Below are 18,185 nucleotides of genomic sequence, written 5' to 3' on the forward strand. Positions count from 1 at the left end.
AGATGATCGTCCTTTCACTTCCCAAAAAGGAGGGTCTCCATATCGTCCAATGGGTACACCACCCCCTATTGTTAGTCCTCCAGCGCCACCACCCAGGAGGCTTACAGGGGTCGCTCCCAGGCCTACGGCAGTGGTACCCAGCATAATCATCATCCCCCATCCAGGACGCAGATGCCCAATCAGGCATGAACGGGCCAGAACCTGCACCCCAGTGGGAGGCCGACTAGCAAACTTAGTTCATCACTGGCAGAAGATCACCACAGACAAATGAGTGCTGGTTGTTCTTTGGCAGGGGCACACTTTAGAATTTCACAACAGGTGTCCTATTCCTCCTGTCGAGCAAAAAGAACTACACATGGTCCAGTTACTGCAGGAGGTTCAGGCCAAGCTATGCAAAGGGACAATAGCACCAGCATCTCCAGAGCTCCGGGGTATACTCCAGATACGTTCTGGTGAGGAAAACATCAGGAGGGTGGTGACCAATCCTAAACTTGCGATGCCTCAACAAGTTCCTAAAAGTCTCAAAAGTTCAGGATGGTGATGTTACAGCACGTGCTCAACCAGTTGGAAGAAGGGGATTTTCTGGTAACTCTCGACCTGGAGGACACGTACTTCCACATCCCCATTCATCGCAGACAACGGAAGTTCCTGCATTTTGTCATCCAGGGACAGCATTACCGATTCAAGGCCCTTCCCTTTCGGCCTGAAACCGGCTCCGAGGGTATTCACCCAATGCTTGTCCCTGGTAGTAGCGCATCTACGCTGCAAGGGAATTCATGTCTTCCCTTAACTGGACGATTGGTTTATCCAGGCATGCTCCCACGCACTGTTAACCCAGCACGCATCAGAGAACATCCAACTTCTGACTTCGCTAGGATTCTGGTTCAACTATCCGAAGTCCTGTGTAGTGCCATATTAGAACGCTCTGTTCCTCGGCGTACAGCTCATATCTGCCGCATCCCTCAGAAGAGAGGGTGAAGGCCATCCTGGCTGGGAAATGCCCACAGCGTCCGTTGCAATAGTCTGGTCCTTACTGCATCCATCTGGTTCCCTTTTGCAGGCTCCAAAATGCGACCCCTCCAAGAATTTCTGGATGCTAGGTGGCAGCAGGTCACTGGCACATGGACAGGCAAGATCGATCTCAATCAGGCATTCCATAAAGCTCTCTCTACTGTAATGACCAACACCTCTCTGGAGGGTTGGAGAGCCCCACACAGGACTTTCTGATGCCAGAGGAAAAGATGTTACACATAAACGTTCTGTAACTGCGGGCAGACTTCTGGGCCCTCCGGTTGTTCCAGTATCGGCTCCAGGTAAAGGTGGTGCACTTCTTCACGGACAACGCCACCGTCATTTTTTTTAAAATCAGTAAATAAGACCTGACACGCTCCCGTGCTCTCTCCCTGGAAGCCCAGTCTCTATGGCGCTGGGCCATTCTTCAACGCATGTTTCTCGTCCCATTTCACCTGGCAGGCATCAGGAACACAATTGTGAACTCTCTCACAAGGCAGTTAACGTCCTACCACGAATGGGAGCTTCAACACGCCCAAGTGTCGTGCCCTTTCAGTGAGTAGGGTCTACCTCAGATCGAATTCTTCGCAACAGCTGCCAACTCCAAGTGTCACAATTTTGCCAGCAGATATCCTCAGTCGAGGAGTCTGTGGATGCCTTCTTGTTCCCCGGCGGAGGAGTTTGGGAGGGTTCTTCCTTTACACCTTCCCGCCAATTCCACTTTTGCTACGTGTGATCAACACACTCAGATGTTGCCACTGCAAGAGGATCCTAATCAAGCTGGCGTGGCTGAGGCAGATTTGGATCTCGGACGTTCTCCATCTGTCGGTGGTTCCGGCCATCCAACTGCCTCCACTTCTCTCCAAAGAAGGAGGATCAATCCTGTACCACGACCCGGCATCACTGATCCTCACGGGCTGGCTCCTGCAGCCTTTGAATTTGCACACTATTGGCTGCTCTTGGAATGCAAGAAGAATCCTGGCCAGGGCCCCTCTACGTTAACTTGCTACAGGTACAAGTGGAAGCTCTTTACAGTGTGGTGCCGGGTCCAGAAAAGTATGCTGCTGCGTGTCATTGCTCAGCAGCTCCTTCCGTAACTGCTCTCGCTGGCCATGGCTGGTCTTGCCCATGCATCTATCAAGGCCCACCTGGCTGCCATATCCCCACACACACAGGCTGCAGGCAAACTCTTCTTGTCGTTGCACAGGCACTTTAAGGATTTCCTCATGGGTATCTTAAGGGCTTTCCTGCCAGTGAGGGCTCCCACCCCAGCATGGGCACTAAATATGGTCCTGTCTAAGCTCATGGGGCCTCCGTTTGAACTAATGCATCATGCCCCTTTAAAGTTTCTGTCATGGAAGACCAACTTCCTGGTGGCTATCACCTCGACCAGGCCGGTCAGGGAGATGCAAGTCCTCTCCTGTGAGCAGCTGTAATTGTCCTTCCATGTCACTAAAGTGGCTCTGTGAATTCATCCTACCTTCATGCCAAAGGTTCCGTTGGACTTTTCATCTCAACAAGCATTTGATTCTCCCAGTTTTCTTTGTAAACCCATCTTCGTATGCTGAAAGAGCGTTGCATTCGCTGGACGTTGCTCGTGCCCTGACGTTTTATGTGGCAAGCACAAAAGATTTTCGGAAGATGTCTCAGCTTATCGTCAATGTTGGACCTGGGGGTTATGGGAAGGCCCTGTCTAAGGCTTCCATCTCTAGGTGGCTGTCCGGCTTTATCATGCATTGCCATCATCTGGCCAACAGACTGCTTCCAGGCCGGCTAAGAGCCCACTCCATCAGAGCCATTGCAGCAACAACTGCTTTTCTCTCTGGGGTTCCCCTGCTCAACATCTGCAGGGCTGCTATGTGGAGGTCGACCCACACCTTCTCGAAATTCTACAGGGAATCCAGGGAGGAGTCCTGGGTCTGCCAAGCAGTGGTATTCAACCTGTTTGTTTGAGGCGAGTCTGTTCCTGTTAAGATCTATCAGAGGCCTGATCAATGCAAACTCCAGTCACTATGTTATAAAAGGAGACTTTTCCCACAAGAGCACAGCCTGCAGAGCTTATGTGAACACGCCACAAGGCATAAAAGGCAGGAGCAAGAAGGAGCAGAGAGAATGAGCTGAGAGAGAAGCTGGAGCAGCAGTTGGAAGGGTGGCAGTAGTAGTAGGAGGCGAAGTGCACGAGGCTGGCAGTTCAAGAGGAAATGTGTTCACCTGAGGGACGCCGGGACAAGGAGAGAGCAGATTTCACCTGCAAGTTCTGACAGGATCCTGTGTTCACAAACCCTGCCTTGCCGTGGCTGCACTGAGAGAGACGTGCTGAATGTGGAGGTCTTCCCAGGTTTGCCTAGTGGCTGAAATTGCAGAGATGTGCTGAAGCACGAGGCCCCTAGCAATAAGCAAACCGAGGGACTATGAAGCATCTGGCCTGGTTCCCTTCTAAGAAATCACACGTTCCTTCTGCAACTCTTAATACTCCTTGTGGCCTTACCCACTCCTCCCTCCCTGTTCCATTCACAGCTCTTGCCCCCAATACATCACGATTATTGCAGGGTTCACGAAAGAGGTCTCTAGCGTTTCCCGATAAAGTTGGGGGTTGCGATGGAAACTGTGGCTGCCGTTACACCGTTGCTTAGGGTTACGGCACGTCTGATGTCATGCCGCTCTTTACCGGTCAGGTGACAATGATTTAAACACTGCTCAAATCCAGAAGCGCTGCTTCTTAATCTTCGTTTCATCAAGCTCTCACGTTCTACGCTTTGTTCGTTATTACGATATTTGACCCATTTTGCTAATAGACTTCTTTCTGCTCAGCCCTTGTTACGTCGCTTTGGCCTCTATTGGATACTTTGTTGCTCGGACCTCGGAACGCTGTTAAAGACCTGCCTTTGCCTCTTGTCTACTTGTCAAGATTCGAACAGAACTCTGTTGACCTTGGAATGCTTTTGGAACTGCTCTTTTCTTCACGCCTTGCTTACCTGGATTTTCTCAGAACCTTCCTGACCCTGGAATGCTCTTTGGATTTGTCCCTGTTTCACGTCTGTCTGTTACTGCGAACATTGGATTTTTGCCATTCTAAGGATTAACTAGGGTGCTTGAACTAGAGATTGCCTTGTAAGCACCTTTTCAGGCGTCCCGATGCCAGTGGTGTTCGGCTTGTTTCCTTCTGAGACATTTACTGGATTTTGTTCGTCTGGAACTGCGATTGGAACCTCTATCAATCTGTCTCTTGGTTTATCAAAGATCCTTTTTTCCACGTCTACCTGAACTCCTTTGGGTAAGACTTTTGTTACATCATTTACTATGTTCTGATGAGATTATGTCCAGTCCTTCCTTGTTCTAAACATAGTATTGTTTGTCTATAGAATCCCGCCTCGCTTATTGAGTCATTAGACCACTTAAAGACACTCTTATATACGTGAGTTATAATTGGTACCTTTTCTTGTACTTTTATCTCATTGTAACCGCTGTGTAAACTGATTGCATGTTTTTCTTTACAGCCAGCTGTCTACCGGGGCGATATTCCATCTTTCAGGCAATCCACCTCCCAAAACAGTCCTTTACTACTATTGGGAGTTGTTGTCATGATCACTGCTTCCAAGGAGTCAGGAACAGCCCAACGTCCTTGGAAGCAGGCCCCTAACCGTTATCTTAGGCACCAGCCAGTCCCCACTGGGACCTTTTGGACCTTGTCCTGGCGCCGGTGGCACCAGGCTAATCAAAGCCATCGGTCCTGGCACTGGAAGCGTCGGGCTCATAATATGTATGAAGATGCTTGGGTGGACTTACCTGCAGCAGACCATGCTGCTTACTTACCAGCCACATAGGAATCCTCTGTGAACAGGAACTACTTTCTTACCTGGGTGGGGCAAGCTCCACTCCCTGGATACAACACGGGAACTCTTCTGGAACTGGAACCCTTTTCTTACTTAGGCGGGGCCGTGGAGGAAGACGCCTCATCACTCCAAGGCTATTTAAACCACACCCGATTGAACAAACGTGCTTCGCGTTATTCTGCATATGCAGCAGAACGCTCACCGAGTCTGTTCCAGCCTTTCTTCCTTCCGATCCTGAACCTGCAAGAACAATACTTACCACTCCTGTATCCAGTATTCAGCAGCACCTGCAAAGACAAGAAACAACAGGTTAGCACTGCAACCTTTACACGCAGCGCTTTCCTCACCTGATCCATCGGCAGCGAACATTTCTTCACACTGCACCTCCGTCTGTGAAGACAAAAGCATTGTTATTACTTACCGGCACTCCGCGAATTCCGGATTTCTTCAACGCTGCAACCCAGCATCTGAAAGACAAACGAAGAGACATTAGACAGGTATTTACTCACGTCCATCGCGCTCGCCACAGTAGAACGCCTGCAAATACTCCGGCGTTTTCCAGCATCTCTTCAGCACGAACTCACAGCTGCAAGGGAAAAGAGACAGTTAGAGCGCTTGCATTTACTTACGCATTTCCAAGCGCTTCATTCCAAGGCTCTGGCTCCAACTTCAGCTCTCTTCACACCATCTCCTATCTCAAGAGCCCTGCAAGACAAATAGGAAAAAGCATTATACAGAGTCCTGTTCTATATTAACGTGCCCACGCACCTAAAGACTAAAAGGACTAAAAAGGAGTCCAGAAACTCACCGCTCGTGCAGTTAACGACGGTAGCGATCCTCTGATGTCAAGAGGCCTATGTTTCACCAGTGAAGGAACTGGCAACGGCACCCTGCACCAGACGCAGATGGAGAGTCCAGCATTCACCTATCTAAGGTGAGCACGTTGACCTGGGGCCTCTACGGAGAAGCTAAGAAGAGAGAGAGAGAGAGGGACATTCAACAACCCAGATCATTAACTCCCATATTCTTTCACCTGCAGAAATCTCACTCTTCGAGTTCGACACACAGTGCGAAGAGGTTCGGCCCCAGAAGCAAATCGAGTCCTGCACATCACTTTTCGGGTCACAGACACCTTCCTGCCAAGACCAGCGCCTCCGTGGGAATCAGGTGAGCGTTACAGTTGTATTGTAGGTAAGAATTCCTCACCTATTCTATGTGGTCAACTGCCCATAGGCAAGAATCCTTGAGGTCCTCGTGAGGGTCCTAACAGGGACAGAGGAGTGCAGGATACTCCAAGTTGGCGTGGCCGGACCGGAGATAGCTGTGCTGTAGAGGGGTGTGGGTCCCAAGTGTGCCAGAGGCGTGGAAGAAGACATAGAAGTTGAGAATTGCAAGCAGCCTGCAACCGCAGTGTTCCTAAAGCCGGTGAGTGAGGCTTTGCATTCAGGATAACTTCTAAACTCTTGCCGGTATCTGTAACCAGCTTTAAAGTGGCTCACGTGAGAGAAGAAGCAAACCGATCTTGTTCGTTGTGGAAGCTGAACTTTGACAATGGAAATTAATTGCGCTCACTTCTCATGAAAGCTATAGTGCTTGCGTATCGAAAAAGCCTTTCATTTCCCATTGTTACACGGTTATCTTATTCCTGAGTGGTCGTGTGTCTCCAAGAAGGGGAATGTTTTCAAAAGTCTCCGAAATCTTGAAAACTGACTTTCACACTTTGTTGCAATTGCGTTTAACATCAAATGAAGGTTCTATATGACCAATTTCGATTCCCAACTGGAGACGGAATTGTCTCTGTGTTAAGACGAGGGAATACAGACTTTTACAGATGCTTGAAGTTAAAAACATACTGTAAAGAGAGGTCACGTATACCTAAAAGTTTTTCCTTTGAAGGCTGAGCCTTGTAGAAATGAGAACGAACATTCTTCATTAGTAGAAGTTGTTATATTAAGAAAAACATGCATTACCCCAAGCCAATAGGTGATCCCTTTCCATGGTAAAGAAAACCCTCTTGAAAGCAAACCATCTAACAGGTGAAGTTGTTAAAGGTCCAGTATCCTCTGATACAAAGGAGTCGTTATTACCTGAAGTTTGAAGTGTGGCAATTCAGCTGCCAGGTAACTTACTGGAACCTATATGATGTGTACAAAGCTGGGGAAGGGAGCTGGGGGTTTGTAAGAAGACTAAAACCAGAAGCCTGTAATGCCGAGACTGTTAAGGTGGGGAGGAGGTCAGTCTGGAAGCAGAGGCAGGTTATCCTGGTCGCAGAAAGGCAATCTCGAGATGCAAAGAGGCTGCCTTTTTTTGAAGCAGGGAAAAGAGTGCCTTGCCTACTTGTAGAGGTCGAAGTGTCTTGTCTTTTGCTTATCTATTCACACATTTGAAGTAGAAGTTACCTGAACTGTGGTTTGGCATAAGACTGTCAGTCGATGTCACATTAAAAGTGGTTGGAATAGTAGCACCTTGTGGAACCAATAACTTGATTTCTATAGTGACAGTAGTAGAAAAGGGGTGGTTGTAGAGAGGTGGACAACAACCCAAGAAGAAGCATCCTGCGAAATGCACCAGAGGTACTGCAGAGGTTACAAACACTTGTAGAATTGTAGAAGGAGAATTGACTAATCTGTTTTATGAACTGTGGCAAGCAATCCTGAAAGGAAGACATCCAGGATTACCATTGGTGCTATTTCCTTGGCTAAAATTGGAAAGGTATCTTTTCAACAGGAAGCTGAAGAACTGTTACTAGTTGGATTTGTGTTTGGTGAACTTTTCATTTGAAACTTAAAAAAAACTGGTTCAAGACTTTATTTTATTGTTTGAACATTTGGGCAAATTGACTGTGAACAATCCTGGAGAAGGGACTTACCCAGGACAAGTGAAGGTCATCCAAATTACTGCTTGTTTATAATTTGCTCATTTATGTTGGACATTTGCTTCATATGTTTTGTTATTAAGTGTGAGGGTCCGTTTTTCTGTTCGGAGTGATTCACTTTGTTCTTAGACTAGGTAGTGAACTTCCAGACACAGTAGGTTTAGCGAGGATTTAGTCGCATTATTTTCTGTTATTAAAATGTTTAACCATGAGAAACATACAAACAGTGGTCTGCCTCACATTACTGACCCCTCCCACCAGGCAGATATGGTAGGTATCACTGGCTCTGGCAAACACCCTGGTACGAATCCTGCCCCAGCTTGAGAGGGTCCACCATCCTCCCTTGATAGTTCCCAACCATGTCACACTACATATTGATCCTCTGCCTACTTAAAAGAAGTGGAGCTGTTTGCTGAAGGGCGTGGTGTTTACAGATGTGGTAACTGTGAGTTTCCATGCATCCAAATGGACTAATGCATGATGCATGTATGTGAAATAGCAATTAATACATGTAATGCTGAGAAATGTAGATATTAGACACATTGCTACAGGAAAGTAGCAGATTATTCCAACATGAGTAGATATGGGCAGGTGGTCTGACCTAGTCTCTTTGGTTTTTTCAGCAACATCTGAGTGACCTCATGACAAGGAAATGGCTGGCAGGAACCAATTCTGTCGACACAATCTGTGTCACGGTAGAGGATTATTTTAATGATTTTGCTAAAATCAAACCACCGTACAAGAAGGTATTTATACAATCTCTGCATGCATATGTTTGTATGCAAGTGAAGAGCACCAACCTTTGAAAGTCTGTTTCATCTTTCCTGTAAACACTGCAATTAGTACAATCAAATAAAGTGTAGTGATGTATTAAATGTCAATATTACAGCTGGCAAGTGCAAGAGCGTAGAGACAGAACCCTTACCTAAATCGTCAGAGCAAGAGAGATTAAATGGTACAGCTACTAACTGTGGTTAATGGTTTGGCACCAACATTACCTGAGTAGTGTTTGTGATTGGTGCTTGTGGCAGGATCAGATTGTGGTCCGAGACATGTTTGCAATGTGGAAGAATGTGCAATGCACCCAGTTGCTCTGGAAGGGCATCATTGGATACTGCAATGCAAGGCCATACAGATTCTGTGGTGGAGCTGCCCCCATATGATTGTAATGGAACAGTACTGCATTGACTATGTAGTTCATGGTCCTGTAACTGTGAGCACAACTTGGCTGGGGAATGTCCTTCCAGTTAATGTACTTATACAAGTGGACAGCATTAGTCCATTCTGTGGGGTGTTCCATCAACTACTTTTTGCCTTAGTCCTGATAGATTGGAAGGCTACTTATAATGTATTTTTTTATTTGTACATATTTATGTAGCGTGCCTAATCCTTAGGTATCGCGCAGCGCCATTATTTTGCAAATTGGGGACATTCCGAACATTTAAGTACACTTATCCGGGCACTTTGAAGAGAGAATTAATATCATCTGGTGAGTGAGTGTAGAACCATTACAATTGTGCATCACTTAAACCGGTGAAGTATCAAATCATTGACTTGGATAATATTCCAGAGAGATCTAACGGACCACAGGTTACTGGGTCATTTACCAGAACATTTTAGTGAGGTCACAAGAAAGTTTTTCTTTCCAAGGTCAGTCTGTTATAAATGTTACACCGTCCTGACATGAAACGAAGGCTGCTGTTGAGATATGCCGCTGCTGAGGATCTTGTTGTGTCCATATTAGATAGGCTGTAGAATCTTTGTCATGCTTCTCTATTCTAGTGAAATACATTTCTGGTCCCTTCCTTTGATTCTTACTTTATTTTAATTTGACATGGTTTATATCAAATCCTATACATAATATATACAGACAAATGAATAACTAAATGAGCTACATCAAAATTATCGATAAATAATTAGAAAATCTGTTCATTGCTTTAATCAGGGATATTTGTTTCCCTAACATTACTCTTGGCCAAATATCTTCAGTTTCCACCAACAATTATTGTGTAAAATCTATTAAATAAATCTCTAAAAATGTGTTAGGTAAATACAGTCATTAAAAATAAGTTTTAGGTTTTCAATACATTTCACCTTTCTACAAAAGGGTCAAAACTGTCAGTCTTAAGTTCAAACATTCATCAGCAGTTCAGCTTTACTCGCGTCTTTCATCACATGCATGTAACAATGTTTGTTCCAGCGCTCGTTATACAATGCTGCTGCTTGCAACCTTGGCTTCAAGGCAGATCTGTCTTGCATCGGTCTCCCCAACTCACCGGCTGTGTTGATCTCTCTGTCGCTTCTTTGTTTCTGGAGCCAAGGACAATACCACGGTGTCTGCTGCCACACCCCGCCTTGGTAAGTTATGTCAGAGGGCCCTCAGTATCTCAGACACACAATGCAGGATTCTTTAGTCTGGTTTCCCGGCTTTGCGCTTTCTGACTTGAAGGATTCTTGAAAGTAAAAGCAGCTTGCCAAAAAGGTCAAGGGTGCTTCCCTTCTTACAAACCCTCACTGGTTTGCCATCTTTTTTCCCCCTCATTCAGCTGCTGACTCGAAATTGCTGTAACTTCGTGATCTTTGCTTCGATAAGAGTTTGCTCTCCTGCTCCTCCTTTTATCTGTGTGGGGAAGTTTGTGAGTGATTGTTAGTAATTGCCTGACCTTGCCTGACCATAGTAGTGGGATATGTCAGGTACACGGCTCGGGTGCGAGTCTGTTTTCTCCCAGAGCGGGCCGTCCATGTGAAAGTGTTCATGCAGGAAAGGGGGGGGTGGGGCTATGGGGGTTAGAGTTTCCATATATCCTACCTGGTAGGATGGGGTAAAGATGTTACCGGGAAGAGAGGGATACTGAGTCTCACCATCAGGCGTCCCACTCCCCGAAGACCCCTCAGACAGGTGATCCTCCCGCACTGGTCCACCCCCAGGGTCTGGATCCAAAGGCGATGGCCGTGGCCTGGCAACCTGAGAGAGAGAGAGAGAGATCCGCTGGGATTAGCGCGTGAGACACCTTCTGGTTTCTCAGAATACATACACACATATAGTACTTTTAAAATGAGATTACCTACACTTTACACTAAAACAAAACAAAAGCAATTCAGCAAGGAAATGAAACATTTTAAGTAAAGTGAAGAAGAAAGTGCTTTAAAACTTAAACATGGGCCATTGAGGAGCTGTTGATGGATGGGTTTGTGTCATTTTCAGTTCCGGCAAGCAAAAATAAGAGTGCTGCTATGGGGGTCTAGCGATACTGATTAAGGCATCCATGAATTACTGCATCAAGGTAAGATATACCCTTACACATTGTATACAGTATATCACTATGTCCCCAAACCGGTAATCATGGAGATCATTTGTTGATCGTGAACTTCTCTAAAACCCCCCACAATTCTGAAATGAATAGGCTAGGGCTTTTGAAAGACCTGGTGGAAGGAGCCAATCTTGGGAAACTAGACAGTAATACTGTGCCAGTATGGGGGGGAGACCTTAACATCAGACTGGGAGATTGGAGCCCTCGGGGCCTTTGTGAGGACTCGGAGGATGCAGTCTTAGGAATCGCACAATCCATGATGGAGGATTCTCAGGTCTTCCCCAAGGGCTTACAAGTTGATTTGTGGCTGCTGGAATGGGGGATGCGGTCCGGGAATGGACGAGTTGCACCTGATGTACCTGGGTCAGTGACCTTAAGAAATACTCGGTGGTCCTCCACAATTTACTATTTTCGTATGCATGTTCAGCACTGGCAATTGATAAAAGAATTTGGTGTAATAAAGGAATTATGTAGTGACCACTCCCAGCTAAGGATAATCCTTCAGTCAGAATGTACTCAGGTGTTGACATCTGCTCTCCCTCACCTGGATTTGTATGAGGTTAACCCACATTTTAAAAGAAGAATGAAATGGGCTAAGTGTGATCCTGCTGTTTTTTCAACATGTATTTGTGTCTAGTAATTTGTACTTGATGCTCCCTGTTCTGCATGATACAGAACCCCCTGAATTGGTGTTGGAATGGTTCAAGCAATTGATGGGATCTTTAACTAATACTTTGCAGCACGATTTCAAGCACATAATAAATGGTAAGAAAAGCTGGTTTAAGGAAAAAGGCAAACTAGCAAAGAGGAATCTGCCTCAGGTATTAAAGGATACAGATCACTGCAGAGGGGAGATAGTCAGGGCTAGAGCGGCATACAAAGAGGCCATAGAAACCAGGAGAGAATCCCTGGAGGTGGCGATTGACTTCCAAGCGAGTAGCCAGATGCGGTTCTGCAGATCTTTATAAATTGGAGGTAGATCTATGGACGCCTCTATTGACCAATTCTTTTAATGCTTTTCTCCAACTAGGGAATTCCCACAGTCTTGGAAAAATGCTCTTATTTACCCCATTTTCTAAAAGGATGACCGCAAAAGCCTTGAGGCCTATCGACCGATATCGCTTTTGGACACTTCGTTCAAGATTTCTGGGCGTGTCGTACTGGGTCAGATTGAGGACTGGATCTCAATGCACTCAGTGCTTTCAGACGTTCAATATGGCTTCAGACCTGGTGTGGGAACATGTGATCAGGCATTGAATTTGTATTTGGTGGGGGCCTAATCTGGGTTTTTGAAGGGTGAACCAATTCATCTGGTTTTCATGGACCTAAGTACCGCCTTTCACAAGGTCAACCGAGACAAGCTTTCGTCGGTGCTTGGGTCCATGGGTTTCCCGGTTGGGATATTGAGTGTCCTGCAGTTGATACACAAAGACACCAAGGTGTGTGTCGGTTTTGGGGAGCAGAGACAGTGCAGTGGCTACTTTGAAGTCAACACAAGTTTGTCAAGGTTGTGTACTGGCACCGGTCTTGTTCCTGCTATATATAAGAGATCTCTATAGGGTCCTAGTTGACTCAAAGACAGATTACCCCTGTGTTGGGAACAAACCTTTCTCCAGCATGGGGTCTGGCATGGATTCACATGCTCATGAATATTCCCCGTCGTCAGGCTGGGAATCCTCGGTAAAGAAAAAACCAGTATCAGTTTCGTTTCTGATCTGTCTTTCGTAGTAATAACCAATCACTGGTCTCTGCGTCATACTGACCACAGCCAATGACTGCCCTCTACCTAAGCACCACCTCTGGCAGCCATCTTCAGATTTTTACCGCACGTTCATGTGTTGGGATCCTCGTGCTATTGCTCTCGAGCGTTAGTGCTATTTTTTTTCACGTTTTTTCTCAAAAACTTCGTTTTTTTTCGGTCAAAAGAGCCTCAAGCTCCACCGACTCTCCATCCTATCAACGGGGACCCGTGTCGGATTCGTCTGCGCCCCTCAAGGGTGAAGATCTCGTCGAGCTACGCTTTTGGAGGACTCCAGAAGTTTCTCAGGCCCGGTCATGGCCCAGGAGAAGGGAAGCTCGACGCCCGGAAAGCTGTTCAGGGTCTGCCCTGGATGCCAGCTGCAGAACGTCTTCAAGGAGGACGAACACTCTTTTTGCCTTTACTGCCTACAGGAGGACAAGACGCACGTGGAGAAGGACTGTGCGTTTTGCGGCAACATGTCGGAGCGGACCATGAAGGACCGCCATCAACGTCTCGCCAACTGGCTGGAAGGGAAGAGCCCGTCCGGCGAGAAGAAGAGGAAGAAATCCGAGCGGTCTTCTAAGACCTTTGAGGACGCCCCGGCGACGGGGGTCCAACATAAGGCCAAGCACCGCGAGTCCGCTGGCACCGGGAGCGCCGAACGGTCGGGCTCTACGGGCGCCAGGCTGGGCGCACCCTCCCCGGCACCATCAACCACGAGCCAACGCTCTGGGTCGGGTAAGAGGAAGGCCGAGCACCCGGCGAGGCTCCTGGAGAGGCCCCGGTCGAGCTCGAAGGCGGAGGGGGAGCGAGGCACTGTCCCCCCCCTCAAGGATAAGGCGGTGAGCGCACCTAAGGTGGTGAAGGCCTTAATCCATCCGGCCAAGCCCTCTATCGAAACTGTCGCGGCGGCCCTGGCTCAGCCTGTGGAGGCTACACCAGTGGTGGCGACCTCGGGGCTCAGAGTCTCCCTGCCACCTCGGAGGGAGTCCTCTTTTGTGCCCATCGATAGGACCCCCGTGAAATCCCCCGTGGGGAAGAAAAAGGGGGGGCAGGGCGTTGTCGTAGATTCGGCCTCAACCTCGGAGGAGGAGCTGGTCGAGGTCTTAAGCCACGGCCTCGGCGTGGAAGAAGACCGGCCCATCGGGATGGATCCCGACGCAGGTGGCGACGACATCGTCGAGGGTACCGACGGGGCCCCTGATCGCCCGTCGGATTCCCCTCTGCCAGCGCCGCGAGACAGCTCGGCGGCCATTTTGTTGGCTATACAGTCCTTATGCTCAGAGATAAGGACGAGACTACCGTTGCCGACGGAACCTCTTTCGTCGGGGGACACAGAACCGGGACCTTCTGGGGTTCCCCCTACCAAGAAAAGAAGGATCCACCCTCCTCCTCCTTTTCAGCCGTCGCGCCCCTTCCAGCCCTCCTCCCCGTCCACCCGAGGGGATGATACGGGGACTGACACGGCAGCGACGGGTACGGACGGCGAGGTATACGACGAGGATGTACCGTCGTCTCCTCCCACCAGGGCTTCTCCGCCCGACGAGATTGGATCGTTCCACTCCATGATCACCAGGGCATCCGAGCTTTTCCAACTCTGCCCTGAGGAGAAGAAGAAGGAAGGTTTCCTTTATCAGCGGCGCGAGGCCAAGAGGAAGACGGTCCTCGCAGTGCCTCTATTGGACGACATTTGGGATGAGGGCCTCACCCTCCTCAAGAACCCTTCCACGACGCCAGCTAGAAGAGACCGGTACGAGAAAAAGTACCGGGTCCCGGACACGGCCCCCTTGTGCCTCCGGGCGCAGCCTACCCCGGACTCCGTCGTCTCCGCGGCGGCCAGGAAAAAAGCGGGGGGGGGTGCAGCCTCCACATCGACTTCCCCACCGGACGGCGAGGGAAAGAAATTGGACGCTATGGGACGCAGAGTCATCTCGTCTGCAGCGACAACGATTAAAGCTGCCAACGTCTTGGATATCGTGGCCCGATACGACAGGGAGCTCTGGTACAAACTGGCTCCTCTGCTGGACTTCTTGCCGGACGACAAGAGGGCAGAGGCCCTGGAGATCCTGCAGGAAGGTGAGGTGGCTTCGGACCACGCCATTACCGTTGCGACGGACATCGCCGACACTGGGTTCTGCCAGTTGGGCAACGGCGTTTGCCTTAGGCGGCGTGGATGGCTCAAGGCTACGGACTTCCGTCAAGACGTTCAGACCAGAGTCCTGGACATGCCCTTCGATGGGAACAACCTGTTTGGGAAAACAGTGGACGATTCCCTTCAGGCCATTAAAGCGGACACCGAGACGGCCCGGGCCCTTGGAGTTCTGCAACAACGACGGACGCCCTTTCGGAGCAGCGGAGGCAAGGGCGCCTCCAAAGGTTCCGGCGGCGGTTTCTCCTCCTACCGTCAAGCGGCCCGCTCGTCGTCTCAGGAGGCCTACAGAGGACGAGGCAAGTCTGGCAGACCCCGCCGTCGTCGCCAAGGAGGTCAAGGCGGCAAAGCCTCGTCGAAGCAGGATTGAACCGGCCGTGGGGTCGGGCCCCCACCGAAGCACCCCGGTGGGAGGCCGGCTGGCGAGCTTCGTCAGCGTGTGGGAGTCCATCTCCACCGACCGTTGGGTGCTGGACGCCTTGGCCCGGGGCCACGCGCTCGAGTTTCAAAGAAAGTGTCCGCGCGTCCCCCCCGTGGCCAGGAAAGAACTTCACGTCCCTCAACTTCTCCTGGAGGTAAAGACGATGCTCAGGAAGGGCGCCATCGAACTCGTCCCAAAGAGGCTTCGGGGCTCCGGAGTTTACTCGAGATACTTCCTCGTGAAGAAGAAGACGGGGGGATGGCGCCCCATCCTGGACCTGCGACGTCTGAACAAGTTCATCAAGGCGCAAAAGTTCCGGATGGTCACCCTCCAGCACGTCCTGGGTCAGCTGGAGGAAGGAGACTTCCTGTCGTCGTTCGATTTGGAGGATGCCTACTTCCATATTCCCATCCTAAAGGGGCACCGAAAATTCCTCAGGTTTGTGGTCCAAGGGCGTCATTACCAGTTCAAAGCCCTCCCCTTCGGACTACGGTCGGCACCCAGGGTGTTCACCAAGTGCCTCGCACCGGTGGCGGCGCAGCTGCGCCGCGAAGGGATCCACGTCTACCCCTACCTGGACGACTGGCTCATCCGAGCCAAGACAAGGGAGCTCGCCGTGGTTCACACGGCAAGGACCGTCCAACTTCTCACGGACTTGGGATTCTCCGTGAACTACGCCAAATCCCACCTGGTGCCCGCGCAAGACGCTCTGTTTCTGGGAGCGAGGCTCAACACAGTGTCCCTTCTGGCCTCCCCGTCGGAGGAGAGGACCAGGACCATCCTGGGCAAGGTGCAGTGGATGTTGGTGGCCTACGCGGCCAAGGTGAGGTCCATCAAGTCCCTCCTCGGAATGATGTCTTCCTGCATCTACCTCATTCCCATGTGCAGGCTCCGGATGCGCCCGTTGCAGAAGTTCCTGGACGCGCGCTGGATCCAAACGACGGGCAGCTTCGAGGAAAGGATCACACTCGACGAGAGTTTCCGACGAGCGATCCGGTGGTGGGGCACCCGCGCGCATCTGACGGCGGGCATGGACTTCCAGACCCCAGCCCACCAGGAGACAGTGACCACGGATGCCTCCCTGGAAGGGTGGGGAGCGCACACCGAAAATCTGCACGCAAGAGGCCTTTGGCTCCCGACTGAGAAATCCCTACATATCAACGTCCTGGAGCTCCGTGCAGTGTTTTGGGCCCTCAGGTCCTTCCTTCCGTCCCTCAAGGGCAAGGTGGTGAGGGTCTTCACCGACAACACCACCACCATGTTTTACATCAGGAAACAGGGCGGAACCAGGTCCCCAGCACTGTCCAAGGAGGCGCAGGACCTGTGGCATTGGGCAGTCGCCCAAGGGATGTTTCTGGTGCCGTTTCATCTGGCAGGGATAAAAAACACCATCGCCGACTCACTCAGCAGGGAGCTGCGCTCGTGCCACGAGTGGGAACTACGGCAGGATCTAGTGGATCGCCTCTTCCGACGGTGGGGCACATCCCAGATCGACCTGTTCGCGACGGCGACGAACTCCAAGTGCCGGAGGTTCGCCAGCAGGTTTCCCCAGGCGAGGAGCATGGGCGATGCTTTCTCGTTCCCCTGGGATGGCCTGTTCCTCTACGCGTTCCCTCCTTTGCCACTGCTAATCCGGCTCGTCAACCAGCTCAAGAGGTCACGGTACAGGATGATCCTCGTCGCACCTGCGTGGCCGAGGCAGATATGGTTCCCGGACCTTCTGGACTTGTCAGCGTCCCCGCCAATCAAGCTGCCGGTGGACGCGGATCTGCTCTCCAGGGAAGGAGGCGCCATCCTCCACCACGACCCGAAATCGCTGAACTTGCAGGCCTGGCTCCTGCAGCGCTAGAGTTTGGAGGATACGACATACCGGCCGACTGCAGAGAGGTTCTTGCAAAGGCCAGGGCGTCCTCGACTCTTAAATGCTACAGACACAAATGGAAGAGGTTCTCTGTCTGGTGCCACCACAGAAGATTAACCCTCTACGGATTACGGCTCCCCAAGTACTGCCGTACCTGCTGACGCTGGCCAAAGCTGGACTGGCACACGCGTCCATCAAGATTCATCTTGCTGCGATCTCCCGATACACCAGAACCACGGGGCGGACGTCCTTGTGGTCTCATCGTCTGGTGAAAGAGTTCATGAAGGGACTGTTCAGATCGTTCCCGCCGGTGAAGGCTCCGTCCCCGGCGTGGGAGCTCAACGTGGTGCTGACCAAGCTCATGGGACCTCCGTTCGAGCCTCTGCACTCGGCCCCGTTGAAGTTTCTGTCGTGGAAAACAGCGTTTCTTGTGGCCATCACCTCCGCACGACGGGTGGGAGAGATCCAGGCCCTTTCCTGCAAGGCCCCGTACTTGACTTTTCACGACACGAGGGTAGTGCTCAGGACGCACCCCTCCTTCATGCCCAAGGTACCGTCGGACTTCCATCTCAACGAACCCTTGGTGTTGCCTGTATTCTTCCAGTCGCCTTCGTCGCCGGCTGAGAGGACTTTGCACTCGCTGGATGTGGCTAGAGCGCTGAAGTTCTACGTGGACCGAACGAAGTGTTTTCGGAAGACGTCACAACTCTTTGTGAACTTTGGACCTGTCAATCAGGGGAAGGCTCTCTCGAAGGCTTCCATTTCCAGATGGCTCTCTGGCTGTATCATGTACTGTCATCGGTGTGCAAACCGACCGCTGCCTGGCCGTCCGAGAGCCCATTCCACCAGAGCGATCGCAGCTACCACGGCGTTCCTTTCTGGTGTGCCCCTGCTGGACATATGCAGGGCTGCTACGTGGAGGTCGACGCACACCTTCACGAAGTTCTACTGCGTCGATCGGGATTCCAGGGAGGAGTCCAGGG

At 50.4% G+C, this 18,185-nt stretch overlaps 1 protein-coding gene across 6 annotated transcripts in view; it reads left to right on the forward strand.

Moving 5' to 3' along the window:
• The window catches only part of EXOC3 (exocyst complex component 3), a 1,019,937-nt gene that overhangs the window by 805,687 nt on the left and 196,065 nt on the right, over positions 1–18,185 (forward strand). For all 6 annotated transcript variants that reach the window (XM_069620467.1, XM_069620465.1, XM_069620469.1 and 3 more), the window contains one exon: positions 8,343–8,465. In XM_069620467.1, the coding sequence (XP_069476568.1) occupies positions 8,343–8,465 (123 nt within the window). The remainder of the gene's footprint in view (positions 1–8,342; positions 8,466–18,185) is intronic.

The sequence above is a fragment of the Ambystoma mexicanum genome, chromosome 5q (genome assembly GCF_040938575.1).
Source record: "Ambystoma mexicanum isolate Mex_15411 chromosome 5q, UKY_AmexF1_1, whole genome shotgun sequence".
Taxonomy (NCBI): Eukaryota; Metazoa; Chordata; class Amphibia; order Caudata; family Ambystomatidae; genus Ambystoma; species Ambystoma mexicanum.